Source organism: Leuresthes tenuis, unplaced genomic scaffold (assembly GCF_036924035.1).
Source record: "Leuresthes tenuis unplaced genomic scaffold, fLeuTen1.0.hap1 SCAF_12, whole genome shotgun sequence".
Lineage (NCBI taxonomy): Eukaryota > Metazoa > Chordata > Actinopteri > Atheriniformes > Atherinopsidae > Leuresthes > Leuresthes tenuis.
Window position 1 is genome coordinate 31387617 of NW_027325366.1, and position 14172 is coordinate 31401788.

General features: G+C 45.0%; 1 protein-coding gene across 1 annotated transcript in view; it reads right to left on the reverse strand.

The window, feature by feature from the left end:
* The window catches only part of slc49a4 (solute carrier family 49 member 4), a 43402-nt gene that overhangs the window by 13784 nt on the left and 15446 nt on the right, over nucleotides 1-14172 (reverse strand). Inside the window, exons 4-7 of the mRNA XM_072397566.1 lie at nucleotides 13846-13975; nucleotides 10779-10887; nucleotides 6969-7036; nucleotides 2498-2625 (exon numbers count right to left, since the gene is read on the reverse strand). Coding sequence (XP_072253667.1) covers nucleotides 2498-2625; nucleotides 6969-7036; nucleotides 10779-10887; nucleotides 13846-13975 — 435 coding nt within the window. The remainder of the gene's footprint in view (nucleotides 1-2497; nucleotides 2626-6968; nucleotides 7037-10778; nucleotides 10888-13845; nucleotides 13976-14172) is intronic.

Consider the following 14172-nt stretch of genomic DNA (forward strand, 5'->3'; position numbering starts at 1 on the left):
AACAAGGTCATAATTTTTCCTTCGGTCAAAGTTGTTGTCTGCAGGACGGTTTCGGTCTGCTCTGCTGCCTCGTGGTCAGCTGAAGTCTTTTGGCAGGACTTAAAGTGAAATGTCTCACTGTGCATAAGAGTGGATGTGCAGAGAGATAAAATCATCACCTCTGGAACATCATGGCAGCCTCCATCACTCTTATCTCAGCAGAGTGGTTCAAATAAGCGCCCCATTAGGCTGCACTTCCCTTTAATCGCAGCGCCTCTGAGGGCCCTCGCGCTCCCACCAACCTGCCTGCGACAGGGAGTCCGGGCGCCACTTGGCAGCCATCAGAGGCATTTATTCAGACCCTTTCTTCATATCAAACGCCTTAACCTCTGCATGTTTCTGCTCATATTAGACCAAATGTCCCCGCTTCCTAAAAGGCAGCAGAAATCCCTTTAAAAGAGCGAGCTTTGTGGTATTTATAGCCGCTGAACCCTGCATTTACTTTAGAGTGCCAGAGTTTAGGAACCTTAATCTTTAGACATTTGTGGCAGGATATTCCACATTTCTAGCTCTCCATCTGCACATATAGGGACAAATAAATCTACATATTCTGCAACCAAACGCGTTCACATCAGAGTTTAACTTTCTGCTTTTAGTCAGCTCACACGAGCTGCAGAATATTCCGCTCTTCACTTATCAAAGTATTTTTTGGGTCGCCATCAGTCTGAATAGAACATCGGAAACTTTGGATCTTATCTGAGCCTTTTTCGTACTTTTATTGTCTTCTGGTTCAAGTTAATCTTAGTTTCCTCAGAAACTCTCCGGTTTTTACAATGTTTTTTGAGAAAAATCCAGACAAGACTTATTATTCCCTGAACTTATTAGGGAACCTTCTCGGTCTGCTCTTCATTTCAGACATTTGTCGCAGGATATTCCACATTTCTAGCTCTCTATCTGCACATATAGGAGACAAATAAATCTACATATTCTGCAACCAAACGCGTTCACATCAGAGTTTAACTTTCTGCTTTTAGTCGGTCTGAGATCAGCTCACACGAGCTGCAGAATATTCCGCTCTTCACTTATCAAAGCCAGTGTTTTTTGGGTTGTCATCAAGCGTAGCATCACTCGACAGACTGATATCGGACGGCATTTCTCCATGAACTTCAGGAACGATCCATCTTCCGTCTCACCCGCTGAGACTGGAAGCCATGCATGCTAACACCTCAGACCTCCACGCGTCTCAGAACATCGGAAACTTTGGATCCCATGCTTTTATTGTCTTCTGGTTCAAGTTAATCTTAGTTTCCTCAGAAACTCTCCGGCTTTTACAATGTTTTTTGGAAAAAATCCAGAAAATACTTATTATTCCCTGAACTTCTCGGTCTGCTCTTCATTTCAGATGTGAATAATGAATGGATACCTCCTGGAGAGACTTCTTCACTCGGCTGGATGCTGTGAAGGAGCGTTTCTTTAACACAGAGAGGATCCTGCATCACTCCTGTAGATATTCAGGACTTTTATGTTGCAGAACTCACCAGCTGGTGATCTTATCTCTTCCTCAGAACACACTAAATTGTTGATTAGCGCCTCTCCCTGATTAATTCGTGCTGTTTCTGCAGCCTCATCGTTGGTTTTTCACACATCACATGTAATTTTGTGGATATTTTCTGTCCTTAAAAAACTTCTGAGTCAAAAGGCCCCTGAAAAAGATGCGTCTGTATGTAAAAAATCTGATATTAACTTTCAATTAGTCAATAATCTCACATAAAAACCCTTTAGAGTCTGCGAATTAAACCAAATATATTGACCCACTATAACTGTGTCACCATTTTCTAACTGTATCTCTCGTTTCTCATTCATTTCTAATAAATAAGAATCCAAAAACACACTCGGCTAAAAGCATATGTGGGGTTAACTTGCTGCTTGTGTGCTTTAAATGAAGCATGTCGAGGACGTTGGAAAGTACAACGGTGCTTTTATGCAAATTATCTTTAAAAAACCAGCAGCTTGTTCGCAGAAGCAGCAGGTCACACTCATCGATACGCGTGTGTTGCTGCAGAGCGTCCCACACTGGGATAATAACGGGTTTTGTTGGCACATTTTGTTGCAGTGTCACACAAACCTCTTTTTATCAGATGCCAGACGGACAAACCCGGCTGGAGCTTGCCTGCGTCGGGCTGCCAAGTGTAAGAGGACGTAAGATAGAGCGGTTCCAGGGGAAGGATGATGGATGATGATAGAAACACATGCTGATATGCTTATTGGTTGGCTGAGGGAGGGGGAGCTAAATCCACTAATGTCCCTAATGAGTTTATCACTGACATCTACTGATAGATCGTCCGGTCTGTGAGTAAAATTTCTTTCCATTTTGAGTCTGTCCTCCAACACTCATGAAACAGTAATGATATGGTTGAGGTGGTGACTAAGCCTGGGAGGGGAGAGTGTGCGGTTTCCAGGTCCGTTTCACACACGGCTGCAGCTCAAAGTCACCCTGACTGGGAAGCTTTGGACCTACCTGTAGTGGAGGGGAGATGGGTAACTCTGCTCAGACAGGTGAGCGTGAACCAGGTGGAGGACAGCGAGGCTCCTGCCAGCATCAGCACCAGGATCAGCTTCAGCATCCCACGGATAGAGTCGGCGAATCTGGAGGTGGGCGAGCAGAGAAAACCGATTTATATTAAAACCACAGACTATTAAAGTGAGTAAAAACAGAAACCAGATGAATCCTTCAGAAACTCAGCGAAGTGTCTTAATATGGAAGTGTGGACATGCACGGTTTCACAGGAAGGCTCCATCATTTCCCTCAGCCACTTGTTTCAGAGCCTCAGTCTTACTTCTCACTACGCAAACGGAGACTATTCATTTAGTGGATTTGATTCGTCTCACCAGCTCAGCAGACAGACCTGAGATGCACGTTGTACCATACTGTGGGAGGCAAGCCATCAGGCCATTCCCAGAGAGCTCTCCTGAGCTCTGTGGTTTCTCCTTATAGCCCTCTCTGAACTCTCAAAGTTCATTAGTTCCTGCCTGCTCCTCCGGGTACGCATACGTACGCCTGAGAAAGATTAGATGAAGCTACAGAGGCCCGTAGCAAAGCCAGACTCTAATTACTTTTGTTTGGTTGCACACAGGCAGGATGCTTGAGAAAAGAGGGCTGAACATGGCAATTAACTCAAAGCAAGAGTAAAAAGATGCGTTGGAATTGGACGACTGGTTCAGCGGGGTTGTGAGGTTCTGTCGGTGTCTCAGGGCCAGAGGATGAGGGCAACATTTGGATGGATAATCAGCATCTCCACTGTGGTATTTTTAGGATTTTTGGGGCTGTTTTTAATCACCTACATGTTCACAAGACAGCCGAAACATATCTAATCCCTGAAAGGCTACGAGGTTCAACCTGAGGAACTGTGTTGGTCTTTTCTGATGAACAGAACTGAGGATTTTAGATCGAATCGGTTGCATCCGTCTGCCAAGAGCTTCTCTGCCCACAGACTCACCACTAAACAGCTAACAGGCCGACTTCCACGACCTTTAAACAGTTCCTGGTGCCAGAGATGGACGAAATCCTTCGCCTGCATCCTGCAAAGCTCTTAACTCTTTGCAAAGAGGATCACAGGCATCATCTCCAGTCTGATCCTGCATGCAGAGTAAGTGGCTTAGACTCCATCTCTGCTCCACCCGATCAAAAGCTCGGTCAGTTTGGCAGATCTCTCGCATTGTGTTTATTTTTGTGAGCCCTCTTGAGGATTTTAAAACCGCTGGATTACTAATGAATAAAAGGCAATAAAAAGACTAAAACACTAAGAACGGAGACCAAATCCAATCCTTTTCAAACTGAATTAGAGTCCAAAATAAATCAACAATGAGCCTCTGAGTGTAGGTTGTCACATTTCGATAATCCAGCAACCACAAAATAAATTCATCTATTTTAGCAGCACCTGCTTTGAGAATTTACAGCATCTTTTCATAGAAAATCTAACAATTTCTTACTGGGTTTTGAAGCTTTGTGTCACACTCTCGGGTAAATATAGACCAGCTTACCACAAACAGGCTGGTTTTTATAGGATTTGCTGAATAGGATTAAGAAAAACTGAGAATGATATTGAACAAGAAAACAGTTTGCCACAGGAGTTTGCATATCCTCGGCAGGTAATGCGATTTCTAATCTCTGTTTCACTTCTCATTGAGTAAAGAGGGTGAGGATCTCGTGAGGTGAAATTAAAAGCCAATCTTTTACGCTCCCCTAACAGGATTTATAGGCCGTAAAGATGGGATCATGTAAGTCATGTAGAATCCGATTTCATTTTCTGCTCTCCGGTGGCTGCAGGGAAGGCTGCATCTTCAGCAAAGAGCATGCAGCAAATAACCGAGGAGGCGGCTTCATGTGATGACCAACAAGCAGTCACAGATTGTTCCTGTTTGCAGGCAAAACAAATTAGGCAGGAGCTGATCCTCATTGTGTTTGCTCCATGCCATCTCATTAAAGCGGAGAACTGTGCGGCTCAGACCTCCGTGATGTGAAGGAGAATAACCTGCTTCTGTTTTCTGTGGCTCGTAATGAAAAGATAACGAGTGAGGCTCATTAGTTATCGTCTCCACCCTCCATTACTCAGTCAAATAAATCCACCAATCACATGATTAAGCAGCTGCTTGATTGTTTGTCACCTTTGAGCAAGGCTCCCACCTGTGATGCAGAAAATAGCACACGTCTGAAAGGCCTGTGCTCGTCTTGGTGAGCGTCGAGAGCTAATTCCCAAAGAAGTTTAGCATTACAGGAGTATAAGCCACTTAAAGTGCGAACCAAAAAAGCCTTTTAAGGAGTGGATTTTCTGCTCCCTGCGGTAATCTGGCACATGAATGCTCGCTGTAAAGGAGAGGGACAGCTCGTGGCACACAATACATGACATCTCAACATTAAAACCTAATGGCTGCTGCTGGGTGAGACGAGATAAAAGGACTCAGACTGCAGCAAGCTGCTAAAGAAGAGAGAGAACAGCAGAATTTAGCCTTAAGAGAATAAAGTGAGAAAGAAGCGAATCAAAGAAATTAAAGATGCTGTTTCAGTTTCTTCTGTTTCAGCTCTCGTAAAACATAGTTTTAATTACAGGACCCTGGTCAGATGGCAACAAGGGGCCTGACTCCCAAAAGACAGCCCAATCAGCCTGGAAACTGGGAAAACTTAATGAGAACACCGGCTTCCTGTTATGAAAGACCCTCCAGCAGCAGTCAAATCCCAGCAGGTCACTGCTTCAATTATATTTTACTCAGACACAACACAGAAGCATACTGCAGGTGTTTGGGCAGACTGCAATCTCTGAAATAAAGCCTAATATAAAGTTTTTCTGCTTTGACCTTCCGCACATCAGCTCTGCCTGAATCGGAGCTTTTCAAAGCCGTTTTCCACAGACGATAAATCGGAGAAACTTGCCTCGTGATGTAGAGCAGGAGGGGAAACTGAGCTGAGAAAGCAATGATGCGTGCGTCCTCAAAGGGTCAGAGCTGTTTGGCAGTAAACAAAAACAGCCTTTCTTCTCCTACTTCCATGGTAAAAATAAGCGGTCATAGTAAATGTATTAATAAATATTCTGTGAGGCGATTTTTCTCTCAAGCTTGAAAACACGATTGTTGTCATTCAGTAGGTGACAAATGCTAAAATATCCAAAAACACTTCAAACTTCCTGATGCAAAAAGCACCTTTGAGTTGATATTGAATTAAAAAGGGGGATAAAACACTTAATTACACCTTTCCAGTGTCGCTACGAGCTGAACGGTCGACCACCAGCAGCTTGTTTAGCTGCAAACAGCGACGGTTGTTCCAGCTAAAATCATTTGACTAAGGAAATCGTGATCCATCTCTACACCGACTCCGACTCTGAGTAATCTAGCTCAGAATTCATCAGCTCTGTTTACATATACTTTCACTGATTAACAGTGCGAGTTATGGGCTCATTTCCCTGATTACAACTGAAAGCAAACGCCAGACCTGCCAGGAAGTGCTGATTGGGCCTTGGCCTGCTAAAAACATATATCCATCAGAGCAGAAATTAATCCCTTTACTTTTGCGGACTCCACACTTTGGCTCCCCGGCTATCGGTGGAAGTCGTGCTCCCCTCATTCTGCTGTAGTGTTGCAGGAGTTGGGCCCAAACAGCAAAAGAACGATGTGAGAACAAAAGAGTCGACCCTCCACTCTTTTATTAGTACTTCCTGTAGATGCGTTTATGCTTTCCACTGTGAGGAAAATGTAAAAAACTATGCTTATATTAACATAGAATGCTTTAAAGGCCTGTTTCACAACCTTCCTTTTACATTTTCTTTATGTTTTCTGTCCAGTGTCTTATTTGTACCAAAGATGGAGATATTTTGATGAAGAACGGACTGATATCTGTGCCATTTCCCAGTTTAGTCTAACCCTAACCCTGTGGTCCCTACTTCATCTTTTTGGTGCTTTTTGTTCATGTTGGTCCCAACAGATACCGCTTTAAATGATGCTCATGTTCCAGCCCTCCTCTTTGCTGTGGTCACCGGGGGCGTGGCCCGTTTTTAACGCCACGCAGATGATTGTACGTGGAATATGTCCGACGGAGCTGCAAAGAAAGCCTTCAGCTGTTAATGAGGTGTTACAGTGAATGCTTATTTTCTAATTTGATGCCTCGCTGGGTTTAACTGAGCTGGCTCCTCTCAGTTTAATAGACAAACTGAGCTGCCATTTAAAATCAGAGATGTGAGGGCCAGTTCATCAGCTGTGAATTCACGTTCATATCTGGAAACTATACGGTTTTAACTCCAATAAAACAAAGCATGAGAAGGCTTTGGATGGGCTGGTTTACATGTGGGAGAGTTTAAATGCTGAAGCCATTATCAGGAGGATCTGGGCTCCAAGCCTGCACATTTTTGGGTAGTTTTACTGTATTAATTCATTTCCCCTTAAAAAAAACAAGCTCAGTGGTCACAAAGTGGGGCAGGTGCACAATAAAAACAGGAACTTACCTGGCCATTGCCACCCCAAACACACATCCACCGACAGTAGACCAGAAGCCTATCCAGCCTGCATTCACCTGTCAGAAAAGAAGAAAATGGGAGTTAAAATACAAAGTTAGGGTGTCTCCAGGTGTCTGAAGTCTGCGGAGAGCTTTCAGCCACCGAGTCTGCGGAGCTGCCAGGTCTGGCAGTGACGCCAGTGTGTAAACGGCTGTTGTCCTCCCTTATTTACAGGAAAGGAAGCCAACAAAGACACACTGGCCTTCAAGCCAGAGGAGAGGATGTTATGGCCGAAGGATAAGAGGTAAAGTGTTGCACACGCATCCAGTGTGTGGCACTCAGATGAAAACCTCTCTGCGTGCCAACAGCGGTGTTTGGTTGCCATTAATCTCCCAGAGGCAATAACTCACAGTCAACCAAATCCAACCAGATGGAGGACGAAACGGCGAGGGAGCAGAACCTGAAGCAACCTGATGCTTTCTCTTAATCATGCTCTGCACAAACATGTCAGGAAGGTGTCTAATAAAGACAAGTAGACAGTCAAAGTTATGAAAGATCAAATGCATTCAGGCTTAATGAGTGATGAATGCCAGACTGCCGTTAAATTTGAGCCTAATGGCGCTCTCCTGAGTGTTAAAATGCACAGCCTGGGGCAGAATGGTGAGATGAACCGCATCCTCTCCCACAACAGAGATGGAAACACACGAATCAAAGACGTTTTCAGCACCGATAGTTGCCCTTCGTGCTCTACATGGGATGTGAAGGAGGTCCAAGGTGTGCACACTTTAAACTCTAAAGCCGAAACACAAACTGCTTTCACAGATATTTCACATCATCGCGCTCCATAAGCGTGTGTGGAGTTAATTAGCTGGAATATTCTTAGTGCCTTGGAAACATAAAATAAGTGCAGGTTTGAGGCTTAAAACATCTCTGTGATGTTGGATCTGAATCGGTGAGTCGGAGGTGATATGAAACACATAAATAAAGCATTTAGGCCTTGTTGTTGTTGTTGTTTTAAATGATATTTCAGCGAATGCAAACTGTAAAATCCATGTTTAAAAAGGGTTAAACCAAAACAATCTGGACTGAATCAGCCTTCTTTAAGTAGATCTCCATTAAAGGAGCATCTTAATATGACTGATGAGCTCAGTGAAGTTTCCTGAGACATGTTCATTAAGGTGATGCAAAGCCTTGCACACGGCACCTCTGTCTGCGGGTTTAACTTAAAGCTCACACATGCTTTTCTTTTACCGGCTCATAAACTACCCCAGTCTGTGACTTATCGCTACTCTAACGTTCCTTTTGTGTTGCTCACACTACGAATCTCAGCCTTTTCCAGGTTTTGATTGTTATTTGGAAAAGCTTTTTCTTATTTCTGCATTCACAGCCTTTAACAAAGCCGTGTTTCTGAGAAGGTGTGTATAAAAAAGACTCTGGATAAACCTGAATAAAGTCAAATAAAACCACAGTATCTTGGTTTCTGTTGCAGGCAGCAGATGTAGGTTCATAAAAACCATCATAGGACCAAAGCCTGGAAATCAAACCACTGTTTCTTTTTGGGGCAAAGCAGCAGCCTGCAGGGTCCAGGCAGAGAAACTGGAACTGATCACAGTGTATTACCCTCCCAATTTAAGCCTTAAAATGGCCTTAAAATCCTGGTTTTATAAGCTACTGAGTTGGTTAAATCAGTGTTAAACCGACAGCTGTTGAAATTCCACTAAAGTTTCATTTATCTTGATAAATCCACAGTTTTCTTTTTGGGGCAAAGCAGCAGCCTGCAGGGTCCAGGCAGAGAAACTGGAACTGATCACAGTGTATTACCCTCCCAATTTAAGCCTTAAAATGGCCTTAAAATCCTGGTTTTATAAGCTACTGAGTTGGTTAAATCAGTGTTAAACCGACAGCTGTTGAAATTCCACTAAAGTTTCATTTATCTTGATAAATCCACAGTTTTCTGGTCTAGTTTCAGTGAACATCACATCCAGCTGTGATGTTCTGGATCATTTAGGGAACTCTAACATGTTAGCATAGCAGCAGGGACCACAGAGCTCACTTTGTGCTGCAGCTGTCGTCATTTGTAGAATAGCTTTCATTTGGCTTGACGTCTGTGTGTTTGTGTTACTTCCAAATCAATTTTCAGAGACTCTGAGGGACTGAGGATGACTTTGTTTTGCGGATGCAATCGAAACAAAGCAGCAAACTGACCGTCACAGCGGTCATCATCACCTCTCGATCAGACTGAGCAACTCGCTGAGGTGACAGACAACAGAGACGTCTATATTTTCAAGAGGAACCCTGGAGAGGGATGTGAGGTGAAATGCTGATGAGAAGGAGAGAGAAGAGACTAAATGAGATCTGGAAACAGGATAAATGGCTGCCTAAAGCAAAGATAAGGCAAAACCGCCTAATGTGTGCACTTCACAGGAGGGAAAATACAATTTGATACCTGCAATACGGAGTTCATGCAGCATCGTATCTGCTGCTGCTCCAATACAACGTGGCAGCTATCAGCAAAGGAAAGGAAAGGAATACCAATGTGTACACCAGCATTCAACTGCCCATTTGCACCAAAATTAACAAGTTATTGCAAGGCATGAGGGATTTAATAGGAAAAAGGAAATTGCTTGCTTGCTATCAATGCTTTGTGCTCTGTGCACTGGCCTGGAGCTCTTATTGCCGGCTCCTATTGTAAACTCAAGGATAGCAAAGGGACTCGGAGGGGTCGGACGCTGTGCTTTCATGAGTTTCACAGCAATGCATCATCTGTCTGCACTGTTCCTGGATCTGACAGAATCAACAGAGCTCGCAGCAGACAGAAAAACAGGATGACTTTCAGATATGATCACAGTATGTGGGAGACTTTAACAAAAAGGCAGCAGAACTGGCAAAAACCAGAAAACAAAGCAACGTTTCAGATATTTTCAGCTGCTTCACTGCAACTCCACCCTTTACATATTCAGATCTCTGCTTTTTCTGTCCCCGTATCCTGTAATATTTCGATGGAACACACTATTTATGCTCTCAGCTAGCATAAATAAAAGATTTGGGACACAAATTAAGTCTCGGAGCAACCTGGGATGCACTCTGCTGCCAGCTGACAGAGGCACAAAGCAGAGAGACCGATGACAACCACGGACGCATGCTGTCTTTGTCTTTTGAAATTCTGTTGTGTTGAGACTCGGAAGAGGAAAACTATCCTTCGGCCTGCACTATATTACCATCCCGCCTCATCTTTTCTATTTGTTCAGCCTCGGACTGGAGGTGGCGAGCAGACATGCCAGAGTTGATTTGAAATTGATTGTGCCCTTCACAAAAGATGAAAAGAGGCTGGAAGTACGCTCGATAATTAGAAAAAAGAAAAGGAGAGCACAATACCGCACAGAGAGAAATGGTTCTTCTCTTATGTTAAGTTCCTAGAAACAGGACTCAAACCAGAGCTACAATTTTGCATAGAAAGCTTATGGGCAGAGGGTTGGGGTGAGTTAATGAACCTGTGCAGGGCGGGTTGAGCTGTCAGGAGGCCGTAAACACGTAATTCACACCTGCTTTGAAATGTTTTCTGCAGAGCAGCCGTTCAAAAACAGGCATTTCTGAAAGATAATCCGACTGAAGCAGATGTAGCATGAGTGGGTCACATGTGTGAGAAGCTTTTCAAATGCTGGCACTGGTGGAGGAGAACAAACCAAACCTGGAACAATGGACCGGCAGGTTGCTTGGGTGCCTGTTCAGAGACATCATCATGAAACAATCTACATAAATCAGAGTGCTCGCTGTACCCCTGTGCACACATATTCTGCTGCGTGCACGTTTGCTGCTTACCTGACTGACTTTAGCTGGTGTGAGAACCATGTCCAGGACCCCCGACCAGCCGGCAATCACTCCTGTCGGCACCGCGTACGCCAACGCGATCATCAGGAACCGCAGGTTGCTAAAACAGAGAAGGAAAGAACACCAGCAGTTAGTTCTGAGCCCAAACAAGTTTGTCCAAGTTTGTCCAACCCTGCTGAGCTGTTGAGCCACAGAGGAACCTTTAAATATGAGTTTGCTGCCTTCCATCACTGGTTCTCTGCTGAACATTAAATAAAAAATAGATTGTTATGTTAATATCACAAACACATTTCAGATGAGAGGTGAAAATCTGCCCTTATTCGAGCTCTTAGGATTCCCAGCTGAGCTGTGCATGTTCCTCCTGCATATAAACACTGAGTTTTCCTCCTCTGGGGGTTCATTTATCCTCTCCAATCACGTTAGCCAAATAACTTCCTGTTGAACACAAACACCAACTCTGACCACCTTTGCCCTGAGAGGTGGTGCACAGATTTAAAATCAGAGCCAGCTCCTCAACCGAAACAGTGCGATTAGAAACTCTAAATGAGGAACAGTCAGAGGCAGAGATGCCTGCGTTATGACGGGTGAACACTGGCCTCACATACGTCTACAGAAGGAACTGAGCCCCCAGCCCGTGTCACTGTAAACACATGCACTCCCTTTCCCTTCGCCTACACTTTAGACAATGACCTATTATTCCCTTTTGTTTGGGAAAGCTTCGGCTGTACAGAGAAGCACCCGCAGCCTGCCTCCCTGCTGCAGATGGTCCTTCTTGTCCTGAGCAGCATGAGGCGACTTGGCCTTGGTGAGAGCATGGAGGGACAGTCATAAAAGCCCCGTGATGGAGCACTCTCTCTGCACCTTTTTCATTAACCTTGCCACAACAGCAGGAAATCAATATCCAAGCACTTTTATTCTTGTACGTGACCTTATACAGACAAGCGAAAGTAAGCAGGCAGAGGCTGGCCACCCTGTGAGGGGACGCGATTTTCTTCCCCGGCGCATCTTACTGGTGATGAAAGATTTCCAAAGAAGTCCCAGAAACGGCGGTGTCATCAGCTAAGTGCCATTTGTCCTTGGCCAACCCGGCTGGAGGGCGATGCGTCTGGATGACAGCTTTCAGAGCTAAAGTAAGTGTAACCCGGGAAGGCGGATCATCGGTTTCCAGACTTGGAGCTGTGAAGTATTCGCTCACAGGCTGATCAGAATACAATAATAATTTTGCATCATGCATAGAGATATCCAGACCTCTAATTAGACTGCCGCTGTGGAAGCAGATGTGAACAGCTGGAAGCCCTCATCGAGCTGAAGATCATTAGCTAGTGCTCAGATCCTGACAGGCTAAATGGATGAGCTGATACATCAATGGATAAGCATCAGGCATCCTGACTGATGAGCTGCCTGGCACCTGCCCTCACAATCTTATCATGTTCTGCAGTCCTGAATCCACCATCCTGGTGTCAAGGCTGACACTGAACCCATTAAGCAGATCAGGAGTCATCAAGATATGATCCAACCACTTCCTTCATCAGAGCTGGGCTGAGTCTTTCCAAGAGGCAGAGGATTACTGAAGTAGTTGGAGCGATCTGGAAGTTCGTGTTAACGTCACAAACTGGCGTTGGATGGGCTCCTGCTGCCCTCAGGAAAGCAAGTATCTGTGCGACTATCGCTCCTCAAAGTGTGAGACTGCCGAGCTCTTCCTCTTCCACTGTATACATCAGCAGAAACTCGATGGTTTAGTCAATGAAATCTATCATTTCATGATGGTGATAAACTGAATTATGGGTAAAAATGACCCAGAGAGTCCAAATATATGAAATTCTGAGGAGAAATAATTGACTCGCACGCTGTTGGATGTGAAGTTTGGACGGGCATGTGGTAAAGTGGGTAAAGTGGGAGTAATACAGCTGATCGATGCTCTGAGGCACAGCCAGACAAAGTGATAGAAAATCCAAACCATTAACTTAAGAGCTTTGTCTCAGGACTGGTGTCAGAGGCCCAAAAGGCACTTCTCCTGCTGCCTGTCCAGGCGCTGAAAGGCCGTAACGCTGCTGGACTGAGATACGACGCGCTGCTCAAACAGGTCACTGGAAAGCTGCCAATCACAAGCAGAACAGAAAAGCCCCTCAGCTGGATGGCCTCGTTAAGCTGGCCAGTGCACGTGTGCACATCTGTCCGATCCTTAGCGTTAGCTTCATATCTGCTGTCATGTATCTGAGGGAACCTGTGCAGGATTTGAGCCTCTCTGCTGGTCGGGGCCTGGTGCCGTAGTGGAGCTATTTCTTACTGCAAAGGACCGAGTGCAGCCAAGCGGCCTGGCCCAAATCCCTGCTGCTGTTGCCGAGATTTTCTTCTCTCCTCTCCAGCCTTTATTCCCCGGCCACTGCCACAGGCCTCATTCCTTTACAAGCGAGGCAGAAGGCCGAGCACTCGCTCTTCAGGCAGCGCCGCTTCCCCACAGCCTCAGTGGAGAGAGTGACAGTGTGTGCAGACAGGATGTTTCAGAATCATAATAAAGTGTGATTCAATTTTAACTCCCCTCCCTGTGGAGGAAAAACAGTAAATGCATTCCACTGACATCCAGGACCTTGTCATAATAGACCATCTCTCTCCAACCACAAGCATCGGGGTGTCTCTGGAGAACGAACTTATGACTGACCCTGAAAGTGTGGATGCAGCGGATGAAGTTTTCAACGCCAACAACTACATTATAGCTTAGTAATTAATCTAGAGGGAAGGCAGAGGCTTTCTTTGATAACAACCCAAGCAGATGGCGAGAGGCAGATCCTTTCATTAAGATTCCATGACCCTCTCCAGCTCCAGATTCTGTCACTTTAACTCCAAGACAAGAGACACCCATTGCATTAACAAATATGAAACCAAACTCTGAGGATACAGCAGCTAAGACAGCGCTGATGCTCGTCAAATAAATATGTTCCTGACTTCCCTCTTTGAGACATACCCTCACTCCAAAGTAATTCCACAGGTCTGCTGTCATCTGTCTGAATAAGTAAAGCACTGAAGGAATGTTCCCAACAGAAAGATAAAGACGCTGTACCTCAGAAGCCTGCAGATGCTGCTCCTGTAGCTCAGCCTCTGGCTGGCAGCGGCCACACTGGGAGGCACCGGTGGGCGTGATGGGAAGTAGATCAAGACTGCTGTAAAAAGCACCGCAATCACAGCCAACTCTGCCAGAGCACAGCGACACAGATAAAAAGAGACATAGGTGTTATTTTACACTCAGGCCAATGTGACATTTGAAAAGGTCAACGTGACATCTTAAAGTCCCGTGAAGACATCCCTGCGGTGGGCATAATGGCCGCAGAACACATGTATCTGAGAAGAATGATGGCATCTGGCACCGGTTCGATAACACAATTTGTTT